Here is a 14187-nt window from a genome sequence, read left to right on the forward strand (position 1 = left end):
TAAAAGAACAACAGAAAAAGATAGAAACTATTACTTGAAATGTAAAAAAAGGGATGAAGACAACTGAAAAATAACCTCCTGCCTTTTATAAAAACATCCTAAAATCCTAGAAATGTCATAAAGTCTTATAAATGTCCTAGAAACGTCCTAAAATCCCAAATAATGTACTAACATCTTAAAAATGTCTTAAAATACTTGAAATGTCCTAAAATCCGAGAAATGTCCAAAGAACCTAGAAATGTCACCAAATCTGAGAAATGTCCAAAAATCCCAGAGACATGTTTGTGGCTCCTGCGATTGGCCCCTGACCTCATGTCCTTTTGCAAAAGTGGCCCCCAGGCAAAGCAAGTTCGGTATCCCAGATTTAACCCTTTGCCCTCCATATTTTCTCCTCTGTCTTTTTGTCTCTCCCTCTGCAGCTCTGTCAAGTTTTATTAGCGAGACATTTGACACTGAGGTGACACCTCTCCCTCTGTCGTGTCTCAAGGTTAAGTTCAACACAAGTTCAACACCAGCGTCTCTCTGATGCTCACAAAGGCTTCATTCACAGTTTATCAAGAAAACGGATGTTAAAAATGATAAAAGGCAGAGAAAAGAAGGATTTGTTGTGATGCTGTCGGCAGTATGAAGCTTGAACGAAGTCAACAAGTCTGATTTAGAAGTGAGATCAATTGTGCTTGTACTTTACCAGGAAAATCCGCTCAGTATCGATACTTCTTTGCAGGGAGTCTCAGGTACAAACAGTCAAACAATACAGCAACAGAAACAGATTAAATGGCAGAAACTTATCAAGATGACAGATTGTACTATTACAAAATGTGGACGTCAGTATTACAGTTTCACCAAAAAATGCACGACACTGAACAAAAAAGACATTTATTAATTTAAAAAAAAAAACACTCTTCCAAAACCCAAAAGTGAAGGTTTAAAGTAAAATGATAGCCTTAACGTTTGATAATAATAAACTAGCTTTTTTGACTTTATTTTCTTTTATGCTTTTCAGAAATGTCAAATTATGTTTAATAATAATAATATAAAAAAAACTTTATTATTATTTCACAGTTGCTGCTCTCTCTCTGTCTCTCTCAGGGTTGGACTTACCCTTCATGATGATGCCCCACCCTCTGCTGCCCATGGGGCTGCCGCCTGCGTCCGTAGCCATGGCGATGTCGCAGATGAACCACCTCAACACCATCGCCAACATGGCCGCTGCAGCCCAGCAGATACACACTCACGTACACAGGGCGCCTGTCATCAAGGTAAAACATACACACAAAAAAACAAAAAAAACCCAGAACCATAGAGGATCCAAGTATTTTCCCTGAGGAACGCCTAAATAAAGAGCTTTTACTATACTTTAGATTAGATTCAGCTTTATTGTGGATGCAACATGATGGTGTGCTCTCTGTAATTCACACTGGTAACCCGTAGTAACCGTATTTAAACCTCTAATGGTTCGCTTCAGATCTGAATCACTGTTTACACCTCACTCTTTCATGCCTCCTCTCTGTCTCTGCAGGAGAGAGTGTGCGACAGTCCCTCTCTGTCTCCATCTGTTGATGAGACCAACACTCCTCTGCAGTCGCAGCCCAGCAGCTCGGCCTCCAGCTCGCCCGAAAGACTCGGTACATACACGCACATATATCACTGAAATATGACCAATGACCGGTCGAGTACTTGATCGAGAGAAAATTATTCAGCAACTGTTTTGATAATCAATAACGTTAATTTCAAAACGACGACCAAATGACTGAGCCATTTATCGAGAAAATCAACTGATTAATCAATACTATAATTTAGTTGCAGGCTTCTCCACGTTCATTTTTGGAAACTAGGGATTTTTCTCCATTTTTAAGTATGACTGACTTTTGTTTTTTAATTAATTTTTGTGAAAAGATATTTATTTTTAACCTTTTTTTTTTTTGCTTTTTTTAGCTTGAAAAATTCTTTGGAATATTTTTTCTTGTCACTTTTTTTCTTTTTTTCTTTTAATTTTTTCTTTTTTTCTTTTTAAAGAAAGCATAACATCCAAATCCGTAGGTCTGCCAAAAAAATCACCGAAATGACACCATTTGTCACAGTCAGAAAGTGTGGAAACAGAAATTATTGTTGGATTTTAAATATTCAACAGTCTTTGACAAATGTATGTAAAATATATAAAAAAATTATTTGTTTGCTTTGGGGATGATCAAAAATAAATAAATAACAGTCCCTTAGGCCTATTCTTATTGTTTTAAAACTACACATACATACATATTTGGATCTCAAGCTACCCAGGCCTGTCACACCCGTCACGCCTGTTTTGCTTCCTCAACAAGGGCTACAGAAACGCACAGATCTGCAGATGTATTTACATATACATGTGTGCAAACATCATGTGTTCACGCACAAACACACACACACACATAAAAACTCACTGTGCTTTTTTTTTTTCAACAACAGGATTGGTGTCAGCTGATGCAGATGTTGCACTGACCAACCCTGCTGCGCCCATCAAGAAAATAACAAAGGACAAAGGTTGGACCACACACACACACACACACACACACACACACACACACACACTCTTATATAAGTGCAGATACTCCATTACCCACCTTAATCTAAACCCTCACCCATTTCGTTTTGACGTCTGACAAATTGTCCTCACTTAGAGGGCTTTCCTCATCTACTGTATTTATACACACACACATGACAGAGTGACTGAAAACACACTCGCAGACACACACACACACACACACACACACACACAAACAGAGAAACAGAAGCGTCAGGATGTTCAGCCCCTCCTATTGATCACCTGTCTCCCAGCTATCAATCAGAAGAATGAACGAGGGAGGCCGAGATAGATAGATAGATAAATAGATGGAGGGAGGGGTGAGGCTAAGTGAAGGAGGCATGGCTAAAAGGGATCAAGGGGTCACACACTAAAAGCATGTGGGGCCCTCTCCTCCCTCCATCGCCCTCTCTGCGTTTTCCATTCTTCTAACACGTTCTGTTTTCAGCTAATTCTTCACTCTCTTCACCTCTTGCCTTCATTTCCTCTGCGTTGGCTGCAGACATCAGCAGGAGCAGCGGCCTTTAAAATCAATACAAATGTGATGCCGCTCCTCGTTAAGAATACAGCGTGGAGCTTAAAAGACTGCGGAGAGAAATTCAGCTTCCCTGGAAGTGTCTGAATGTCGCTGATTTTCACTTTTTTTTCACGATCAAAACACGTCTGCGTCGACACCAAAGAAATTTCGTCATTCTTGATACACGTTTTGATATTTGGCATTTAACTGCAGACAAAAACACATGAAGATCTACAAGCTGCAAAAAATCCTCTCCTGCTTCCCGAGAAAATGTTAACACAGGCTCTCCTTTGTGCCATTTTTTAGAATAAAAACAAGCATCGGTATTTGTAAGGTACCATTTTCGCCATGTTTTTGGGATTAAAAGTTCTATAAATCAGGCTATGAATAGTGTATGAACAAACCCCTCCGCAGAAACCTTCAGAGTATAGATAGGAATAAAATTGGAAAATTTAATGTATATAAGTGCTACTGAAGTTGAGATTTTCAGTTGAGAGTACAAGAAATATGTAATTTTGTATTGTTTTGTATGTGAAAATTTGTATTCTAAAATTCCATACATTTTTAAACCAAAGAAGAAATAAAAAATTCAAACATAAACATAGTGAGCAACATGGCAAGAAAAAGATCTGAAAATTAGCTGGAGAGATTAATAGATGCGATCAAAAAAGGAAAAAATGTCCAGGAAAGTATATCTATATTTGTCATGATTCTATAACTAATTATATCTATTTATGTATTAGCACTTTCTTGAGGTAATTTCTCTGTTTTTTACTTTTTTCATCTCATTTTTTGCTACTTCTTAAAAATGAAAATGCCAATTTGCTCAGGTTTCAAAGGGTTAATTACCTACATTATCCTACTAATAAGTTAATGTAGCTGAAAGTGACACCTGAGATAACTTTAAGTCAGCGGCAAAGATCATCTTTTAAAATCAGTTTACAAATACAAAGCTGTCTGTGAGCTGATCAGGACAAAAACTTACTGTTTACTGTCAGTAGAAACTGAAAGCTCACAAAAATATAAAAACATATGCAAGTATTTAAGTTCGTGTTGATAACCAGAAAACGTATAAAATCCACTCAGACTCAGAAAGTGTTTAACTGCCCATCTCAGGGGGAAATAACTGCTCTCCCTCCATCTGGAAGGTATATTGGAGCAATTACTGCAGCAGAACGACGTGATAAACTCAACTTGTGTTTGTTATGAAAATGACCTTACTGTGTGTCGTATCCTCACTCAATTTAGTGATCGTTTAATTCAAATTCGTGACCAGTGGAAGCAAAAAAATTCATTGAATATTCTTTTCTTGGTGATTGACATTCAGTTTCTTTAAAGCTTTAACTCACAAAACTGATTAGTCAGCATTAATTAATCCACACCATCTTTTTCAAAGTAAAAGCACTTTATGGAGACACAATGAAATATTATCCCTAAACCAGTGTTTATTCTTCCTGTTTTTCCTCCCTCGCCTCATTTTTTGGATCCTCTCCCCCCTCCTTCTTTTTTCTGTTTTTGAGTTTTCCATACATACGTCCATCTGGCCAGTTCTCGTAAACGTGATTTCTCAAAAACGCCTTGAGGGAATTCCTTCAAATTTAAAACAAACATAAACTTAGACTAAAGGATGAACTGGTCAGATTTTGGTGGTCATAGGTTGAAGGTCAAGGTAACTGTGACCAGTTCTTTCTCATTTTTGTGATCACAATATCTTATGAACACCTAAAGGATTTCTTTTTCAAATTTAGCACAAATGTTTTCAAGGATGAACTGATTAGATTGGTTTGGGAGTTTGGATTCGGGTCTTTTAGGGATATTTGAAATAAATGTGTGCTTTTTTTTCAGTCTAGCCAAAAATACAGAGTTTACAGGTGCAGCGGATGTCAGTTCTGACTTCAAGAAAAAGAAGGAAATTTAGGAAAATTGAGGAATTACTTTTGGAAAAATCGAGGGAAGAAAGTAATGAACAAGACGAGAGGAGAAAATATTAATGGTGGACAAAGAAAGAAAGACAGAAAATGGACTTAAGGAAATTGGGAAAGAAGGAAAAAGAAGAAGGTTATAAAGATGAAGATGAGACGAAAACAAGTGTGAAAGTGCAGAGAAGGTGATGAAGAAAGATATGAGAGAAAAGGTGGAGTACAGGGATGTATGGATGAGGTGGCAGATAGGGGATAGAGATGGTGTGTGTGTGTGTGTGTGTGTGTGTGTGTGTGTGTGTTAGAGTGCATCTTAATCAGCGTTAATTTCACAGCAGAGTTAACCCAGTTGTCAGTGTGTTAGGCATTAAGGGCTGATCAGACACTGTGACGCACTTGCAATGAACACACACACACACTCACACACAAATCAAGGATGTCTTTAATCCTTGCCAATTAGTACCACACATGATTGTCTGAATACTAACGACCTGCGTGTGTGTGTGTGTGTTTGGTGTAATTGATTTCTCTGATGCTGCTTCGTTGCCTTTTATACCTTAGTAAACATCAACATTTCATAAACTTCACTTGGAGCTTGTGATGACGTATCGCTGATGACAAACATCTGTAAAACATCCATTTCTTAATTTTTTTTTAAAGAAATAACATATTTTGACTTATCGGAAATGGACTTTTTGCTGCTTTTTTGCAGGTTTTAGAGAAACATTGCAATACTTTCTTTGTTTGTTGAAGGAGGAAAAATGAGTGATATTTATTGTGAGCACGTCTAAGAATAAGTAATAGTATTTTACAAAACGTGATATGAAAAACTGGAAAATTATAGCATACTATGTCATAAAATAAAAATAATAATATATCATGTAACAGATAATCTATGAAAACGTAATAGTGTAATATTTAATTAAACAATCCATAGTACTGTATGTTTTTAAAAAAGGATCCCTTAAAAAAAAACAACAGAAAATGATCACAATATCATATGTCAGAAATATATCTGACAATATCTTTGTCATCAAAAATCACAAAAATAAGTCAAACAACAGTCTGTCATCAAAAATTGCACCAAAATATCATAATGAATTAAATAGCATTGGGTCCAAAATTGGGCCAAAAATGTCATACTATAGCATGGGGTCAGAAATTGCACCAAGCTATGATATCAATTTCAACCATTTTTGAAAAATGTCAATATTTGATGTTTTTCAAAATACTTTAGTACTACTCATAGCATACAAAGCCGGAAAAAAGTCCAAAAAAGGTTAGCATGTCGAAAAAATGGTCGAAAATCGCACACTATAGTATGGCAAAAAATGTAAAATTTTGACATGCGCCAAAAATGGCTGAAAAGGACATATTGTAGCCTGTAGAGTCGCATCATAGAATACAAAATTGAAAGAAAGGCCAAAAGAGTAATAATTTAGCATGTTGAAAAAATGGCCAAAAATTGCATGCTATAGTATGGTGAAAAATGTCAAATTTGACATGTCCCAAAAATGGCTGAAAACAGCATTTTACAAAATATTATAGATTTAGATTTGCATCATAGCATACAAAGTATAAGAAAAATGACATGTCCCAGAAACAGATGAAAAAACTTTAAAACCTCATTAGAAAACGTCAGAAACGCCATAGCATAGAAAGTGCGAGTGCTAGAAAAGAGACCATTATATGGCATGTCCAAAAAATGACCAAAAGAGCAAGGCAAACATGTCAAAAAATGACATGTCCCAAAAACAACTGAAAACTGCTTTGAACCTCATCAAATAGCGTGCTGAGACACGCCATAGCAAAGAAAGTTTCAAAAAGGGCCAAAAACACCATAATTTTTCATGTCGATAAAATGACCCAAAAAGCAAGGCTATAGTATGGCAAAAATGTCAAAAACTGCCATATCTAAAAAATGACTAGAAACTGCTTTAAATCTCATTCAATACCGTGTCGAGACACGCCTTCGCACAGAAAGTTGCAAGAACGACCAAAAAGACCATAATTTTGCATGTCGAAAAAATTACCCAAAAAGCAAGGCTATAGTATGGCAAAAAATTCAAAAAAATAACATGTTCTAAAACCAGCTAAAAACTACTTTAAACCTCATAAAATAGCGTGCTGAGACACGCCATAGCAAAGAAAGTTGCAAAAACGACCAAAAACAGTATGGCAAAAATGTCAAAAAATGTAAAAAAATGCCATATCTAAAAAATGACTAGAAACTGCTTTAAATCTCATTAAATAGCGTGCCAAGACACGCCATCGCACAGAAAGTTGCAAAAACAACCAAAAACAACATAATTTTGCATGTTGAAAAAAATGACCCAAAAAGCAAGGCTATAGTATGGCAAAAATGTCAAAAAATGCCATATCTAAAAAATGACTAGAAACTGCTTTAAATCTCATTAAATAGCGTGCCAAGATACGCCATAGCAAAGAAAGTTGCAAAAACGGCCAAAAACAACAAGATTTTGCATGTCGAAAAAATGACCCAAAAAGCAAGGCTATAGTATGGCAAAAATGGCAAAAAATGACAAGTCCCAAAAACTGATAAAAACTGTTTTGAGCCTCATCAAATAGCGTGCCGAGACACGCCTTCGCACAGAAAGTTGCAAAAACGGCCAAAAACAACATGATTTTGCATGTCGAAAAAATGACCCAAAAAGCAAGGCTATAGTATGGCAAAAATGTCAAAATGCCATATCTAAAAAATGACTAGAAACTGCTTTAAATCTCATTAAATAGCGTGCCAAGATACGCCATAGCAAAGAAAGTCGCAAAAACAACCAAAACCACCATAATTTTGCATGTTGAAAAAATGACCCAAAAAGCAAGGCTATAGTATGGCAAAAATGTCAAAAAATGCCATATCTAAAAAATGACTAGAAACTGCTTTAAATCTCATTAAATAGCGTGCCAAGACACGCCATCGCACAGAAAGTAGCAAAAACAACCAAAAACACCATAATTTTGCATGTCGAAAAAATGACCCAAAAAGCAAGGCTATAGTATGGCAAAAATGTCAAAAAATGACACGTTCTAAAACCAGCTAAAACTACTTTAAACCCCATTAAATAGCGTGTTGAAACACGCCATAGCAAAGAAAGTTGCAAAAACGACCAAAAACACCATAATTTCGCATGTTGAAAAATGTCAAAAAGCAAGGCTATAGTATGACAAAATGTCAAAATGCCATATCTAAAAAATGACTAGAAACTGCTTTAAATCTCATTAAATAGCGTGCCAAGACACGCCATTGCACAGAAAGTTGCAAAAACAACCAAAAACAACATAATTTTGCATGTTGAAAAAAATGACCCAAAAAGCAAGGCTATAGTATGGCAAAAATGTCAAAAAATGGCATGTCCCAAAAACTGATAAAAACTGCTGTGTACCTTATTAAATAGCGTGCCGAGACACGCCATAGCAAAGAAAGTCGCAAAAAGGGCCAAAAACACCATAATTTTGCATGTTGAAAAAATGACCCAAAAAGCAAGGCTATAGTATGGCAAAAATGTCAAAAAATGCCATATCTAAAAAATGACTAGAAACTACTTTAAACCCCATTAAATAGCGTGTTGAAACACGCCATAGCAAAGAAAGTTGCAAAAACGACCAAAAACACCATAATTTCGCATGTCGAAAAAATGACCCAAAAAGCAAGGCTATAGTATGGCAAAAATGTCAAAAAATGCCATATCTAAAAAATGACTAGAAACTGCTTTAAATCTCATTAAATAGCGTGCCAAGACACGCCATCGCACAGAAAGTTGCAAAAACAACCAAAAACAACATAATTTTGCATGTTGAAAAAAATGACCCAAAAAGCAAGGCTATAGTATGGCAAAAATGTCAAAAAAGGCCATATCTAAAAAATGACTAGAAACTGCTTTAAATCTCATTAAATAGCGTGCCAAGACACGCCATCGCACAGAAAGTTGCAAAAACGGCCAAAAACAACATAATATTGCATGTCGAAAAAATGACCCAAAAAGCAAGGCTATAGTATGGCGAAAATGTCAAAAAATGGCATGTCCCAAAAACTGATAAAAACTGCTGTGTACCTTATTAAATAGCGTGCCGAGACACGCCATAGCAAAGAAAGTTGCAAAAACAACCAAAAACAACATAATTTTGCATGTTGAAAAAAAGTGACCCAAAAAGCAAGGCTATAGTATGGCAAAAATGTCAAAAATGCCATATCTAAAAAATGACTAGAAACTGCTTTAAATCTCATTAAATAGCGTGCCAAGACACGCCATCGCACAGAAAGTTGCAAAACAACCAAAAACAACATAATTTTGCATGTTGAAAAAAATGACCCAAAAAGCAAGGCTATAGTATGGCGAAAATGTCAAAAAATGGCATGTCCCAAAAACTGATAAAAACTGCTGTGTACCTTATTAAATAGCGTGCCGAGACACGCCATAGCAAAGAAAGTCGCAAAAAGGGCCAAAAACACCATAATTTTGCATGTTGAAAAAATGACCCAAAAAGCAAGGCTATAGTATGGCAAAAATGTCAAAAAATGGCATATCTAAAAAATGACTAGAAACTGCTTTAAATCTCATTAAATAGCGTGCCAAGACACGCCATAGCAAAGAAAGTTGCAAAAACGGCCAAAAACAACATAATTTTGCATGTCGGAAAAATGACCCAAAAAGCAAGGCTATAGTATGGCAAAAATGTCAAAAAATGGCATATCTAAAAAATGACTAGAAACTGCTTTAAATCTCATTAAATAGCGTGCCAAGACACGCCATCGCACAGAAAGTTGCAAAAACAACCAAAAACAACATAATTTTGCATGTTGAAAAAAATGACCCAAAAAGCAAGGCTATAGTATGGCGAAAATGTCAAAAAATGGCATGTCCCAAAAACTGATAAAAACTGCTGTAAACCTCATTAAATAGCGTGCTGAGACACGCCATAGCAAAGAAAGTCGCAAAAAGGGCCAAAAACACCATAATTTTGCATGTTGAAAAAATGACCCAAAAAGCAAGGCTATAGTATGGCAAAAATGTCAAAAAATGCCATATCTAAAAAATGACTAGAAACTGCTTTAAATCTCATTAAATAGCGTGCCAAGACACGCCATCGCACAGAAAGTTGCAAAAACAACCAAAAACAACATAATTTTGCATGTTGAAAAAAATGACCCAAAAAGCAAGGCTATAGTATGGCAAAAATGTCAAAAAATGCCATATCTAAAAAATGACTAGAAACTGCTTTAAATCTCATTAAATAGCGTGCCAAGACACGCCATCGCACAGAAAGTTGCAAAAACAACCAAAAACAACATAATTTTGCATGTTGAAAAAAAATGACCCAAAAAGCAAGGCTATAGTATGGCAAAAATGTCAAAAAATGGCATGTCCCAAAAACTGATAAAAACTGCTGTGTACCTTATTAAATAGCGTGCCGAGACACGCCATAGCAAAGAAAGTCGCAAAAAGGGCCAAAAACACCATAATTTTGCATGTTGAAAAAATGACCCAAAAAGCAAGGCTATAGTATGGCAAAAATGTCAAAAAATGCCATATCTAAAAAATGACTAGAAACTGCTTTAAATCTCATTAAATAGCGTGCCAAGACACGCCATCGCACAGAAAGTTGCAAAAACAACCAAAAACAACATAATTTTGCATGTTGAAAAAAATGACCCAAAAAGCAAGGCTATAGTATGGCAAAAATGTCAAAAAATGCCATATCTAAAAAATGACTAGAAACTGCTTTAAATCTCATTAAATAGCGTGCGAATATACGCCATAGCAAAGAAAGTTGCAAAAACGGCCAAAAACAACAAGATTTTGCATGTCGAAAAAAAAGAGCCAAAAAGCAAGGCTATAGTATGGCAAAAATGTCAAAAAAGGCCATATCTAAAAAATGACTAGAAACTGCTTTAAATCTCATTAAATAGCGTGCCAAGACACGCCATCGCACAGAAAGTTGCAAAAACGGCCAAAAACAACATAATATTGCATGTCGAAAAAATGACCCAAAAAGCAAGGCTATAGTATGGCAAAAATGTCAAAAATGCCATATCTGAAAACTGACTAAAAACTGCTTTAAATCTCATTAAATAGCGTGCAAGACACGCCATCGCACAGAAAGTTGCAAAAACAACCAAAAACACCATAATTTTGCATGTTGAAAAAAATGACCCAAAAAGCAAGGCTATAGTATGGCAAAAATGTCAAAAAATGACACGTTCTTAAACCAGCTAAAAACTACTTTAAACCCCATTAAATAGCGTGCTGAGACACGCCATAGCAAAGAAAGTTGCAAAAACGACAGAAAACACCATAATTTTGCATGTTGAAAAAATGACCCAAAAAGCAAGGCTATAGTATGGCAAAAATGTCAAAAAATGCCATATCTAAAAAATGACTAGAAACTGCTTTAAATCTCATTAAATAGCGTGCCAAGACACGCCATCGCACAGAAAGTTGCAAAAACAACCAAAAACAACATAATTTTGCACGTCGAAAAAATGACCCAAAAAGCAAGGCTATAGTATGGCAAAAATGTCAAAAAATGCCATATCTAAAAAATGACTAGAAACTGCTTTAAACTTCTTTAAATAACATGTCGAAACATGCCATAGCAAAGAAAGTCGCAAAAAGGGCCAAAAACAACATGATTTTGCATGTTGAAAAAAATGACCCAAAAAGCAAGGCTATAGTATGGCAAAAATGTCAAAAATGCCATATCTAAAAAATGACTAGAAACTGCTTTAAATCTCATTAAATAGCGTGCCAAGACACGCCATCGCACAGAAAGTTGCAAAAACAACCAAAAACAACAAGATTTTGCATGTTGAAAAAAAATGACCCAAAAAGCAAGGCTATAGTATGGCGAAAATGTCAAAAAATGCCATATCTAAAAAATGACTAGAAACTGCTTTAAATCTCATTAAATAGCGTGCCAAGACACGCCATAGCAAAGAAAGTTGCAAAAACAACCAAAAACAACATAATTTTGCATGTTGAAAAAAATGACCCAAAAAGCAAGGCTATAGTATGGCGAAAATGTCAAAAAATGGCATGTCCCAAAAACTGATAAAAACTGCTGTGTACCTTATTAAATAGCGTGCCGAGACACGCCATAGCAAAGAAAGTTGCAAAAACAACCAAAAACAACATAATTTTGCATGTTGAAAAAAAATGACCCAAAAAGCAAGGCTATAGTAAGGCAAAAATGTCAAAAATGCCATATCCCAAAAATGACTAAAAACTGCTGTGTACCTGATTAAAAAGCGTGCCGAGACACGCCATAGCAAAGAAAGTTGCAAAAACAACCAAAAACAACATAATTTTGCATGTTGAAAAAATGACCCAAAAAGCAAGGCTATAGTATGGCAAAAATGTCAAAAAATGCCATATCTAAAAAATGACTAGAAACTGCTTTAAATCTCATTAAATAGCGTGCCAAGACACGCCATCGCACAGAAAGTTGCAAAAACAACCAAAAACAACATAATTTTGCATGTTGAAAAAAATGACCCAAAAAGCAAGGCTATAGTATGGCAAAAATGTCAAAAAATGGCATGTCCCAAAAACTGATAAAAACTGCTGTGTACCTTATTAAATAGCGTGCCGAGACACGCCATAGCAAAGAAAGTTGCAAAAACAACCAAAAACAACATAATTTTGCATGTTGAAAAAAAATGACCCAAAAAGCAAGGCTATAGTAAGGCAAAATGTCAAAAATGCCATATCTAAAAACTGATAGAAACTGCTTTAAATCTCATTAAATAGCGTGCCAAGACACGCCATATAGCAAAGAAAGTCGCAAAAGGGCCAAAAACACCATAATTTTGCATGTTGAAAAATGACCCAAAAAAGCAAGGCTATAGTATGGCAAAATGTCAAAAATGCCATATCTAAAAAATGACTAGAAACTGCCATAAATCTCATTAAATAGCGTGCCAAGACACGCCATCGCACAGAAAGTTGCAAAAACAACCAAAAACACCATAATTTTGCATGTTGAAAAAATGACCCAAAAAGCAAGGCTATAGTATGGCAAAAATGTCAAAAAATGCCATATCTAAAAAATGACTAGAAACTGCTTTAAATCTCATTAAATAGCGTGCCAAGACACGCCATCGCACAGAAAGTTGCAAAAACAACCAAAAACAACATAATTTTGCATGTTGAAAAAAATGACCCAAAAAGCAAGGCTATAGTATGGCAAAAATGTCAAAAAATGCCATATCTAAAAAATGACTAGAAACTGCTTTAAATCTCATTAAATAGAGTGCCAAGACACGCCATTGCACAGAAAGTTGCAAAAACAACCAAAAACAACATGATTTTGCATGTTGAAAAAAATTACCCAAAAAGCAAGGCTATAGTATGGCAAAAATGTCAAAAATGCCATATCTAAAAAATGACTAGAAACTGCTTTAAACCTCATTAAATAGCGTGCCAAGACACGCCATCGCACAGAAAGTTGCAAAAACGGCCAAAAACAACATAATATTGCATGTTGAAAAAATGACCCAAAAAGCAAGGCTATAGTATGGCAAAAATGTCAAAAATGCCATATCTAAAAATGACTAGAAACTGCTTTAAATCTCATTAAATAGCGTGCCAAGACACGCCATCGCACAGAAAGTTGCAAAAACAACCAAAAACAACATAATTTCGCATGTCGAAAAAATGACCCAAAAAGCAAGGCTATAGTATGGCAAAAATGTCAAAAATGCCATATCTGAAAAAATGACTAGAAACTGCTTTAAATCTCATTAAATAGCGTGCCAAGACACGCCATAGCAAAGAAAGTTGCAAAAACAACCAAAAACACCATAATTTTGCATGTTGAAAAAAATGACCCAAAAAGCAAGGCTATAGTATGGCAAAAATGTCAAAAAATGGCATATCTTAAAATGACTAGAAACTACTTTAAACCCCATTAAATAGCGTGCTGAGACACGCCATAGCAAAGAAAGTTGCAAAAACGACAGAAAACACCATAATTTTGCATGTTGAAAAAATGACCCAAAAAGCAAGGCTATAGTATGGCAAAAATGTCAAAAAATGCCATATCTAAAAAATGACTAGAAACTGCTTTAAATCTCATTAAATAGCGTGCCAAGACACGCCATAGCAAAGAAAGTTGCAAAAACGACCAAAAACACCATAATTTCGCATGTCGAAAAAATGACCCAAAAAGCAAGG

The 14187-nt window shown here is 35.5% G+C and overlaps 1 protein-coding gene across 1 annotated transcript in view; it reads left to right on the plus strand.

Moving 5' to 3' along the window:
• LOC121966559 (dachshund homolog 2-like) overlaps window positions 1-14187 on the plus strand; it is a 120732-nt gene that overhangs the window by 75728 nt on the left and 30817 nt on the right. Inside the window, exons 5-7 of the mRNA XM_088073089.1 lie at window positions 1090-1259; window positions 1520-1625; window positions 2443-2517. Coding sequence (XP_087929215.1) covers window positions 1090-1259; window positions 1520-1625; window positions 2443-2517 — 351 coding nt within the window. The remainder of the gene's footprint in view (window positions 1-1089; window positions 1260-1519; window positions 1626-2442; window positions 2518-14187) is intronic.

Source organism: Plectropomus leopardus, chromosome 23, assembly GCF_026936395.1.
Source record: "Plectropomus leopardus strain MGB_pleo_1.0 chromosome 23, ASM2693639v1, whole genome shotgun sequence".
NCBI classification, from domain to species: Eukaryota; Metazoa; Chordata; class Actinopteri; order Perciformes; family Serranidae; genus Plectropomus; species Plectropomus leopardus.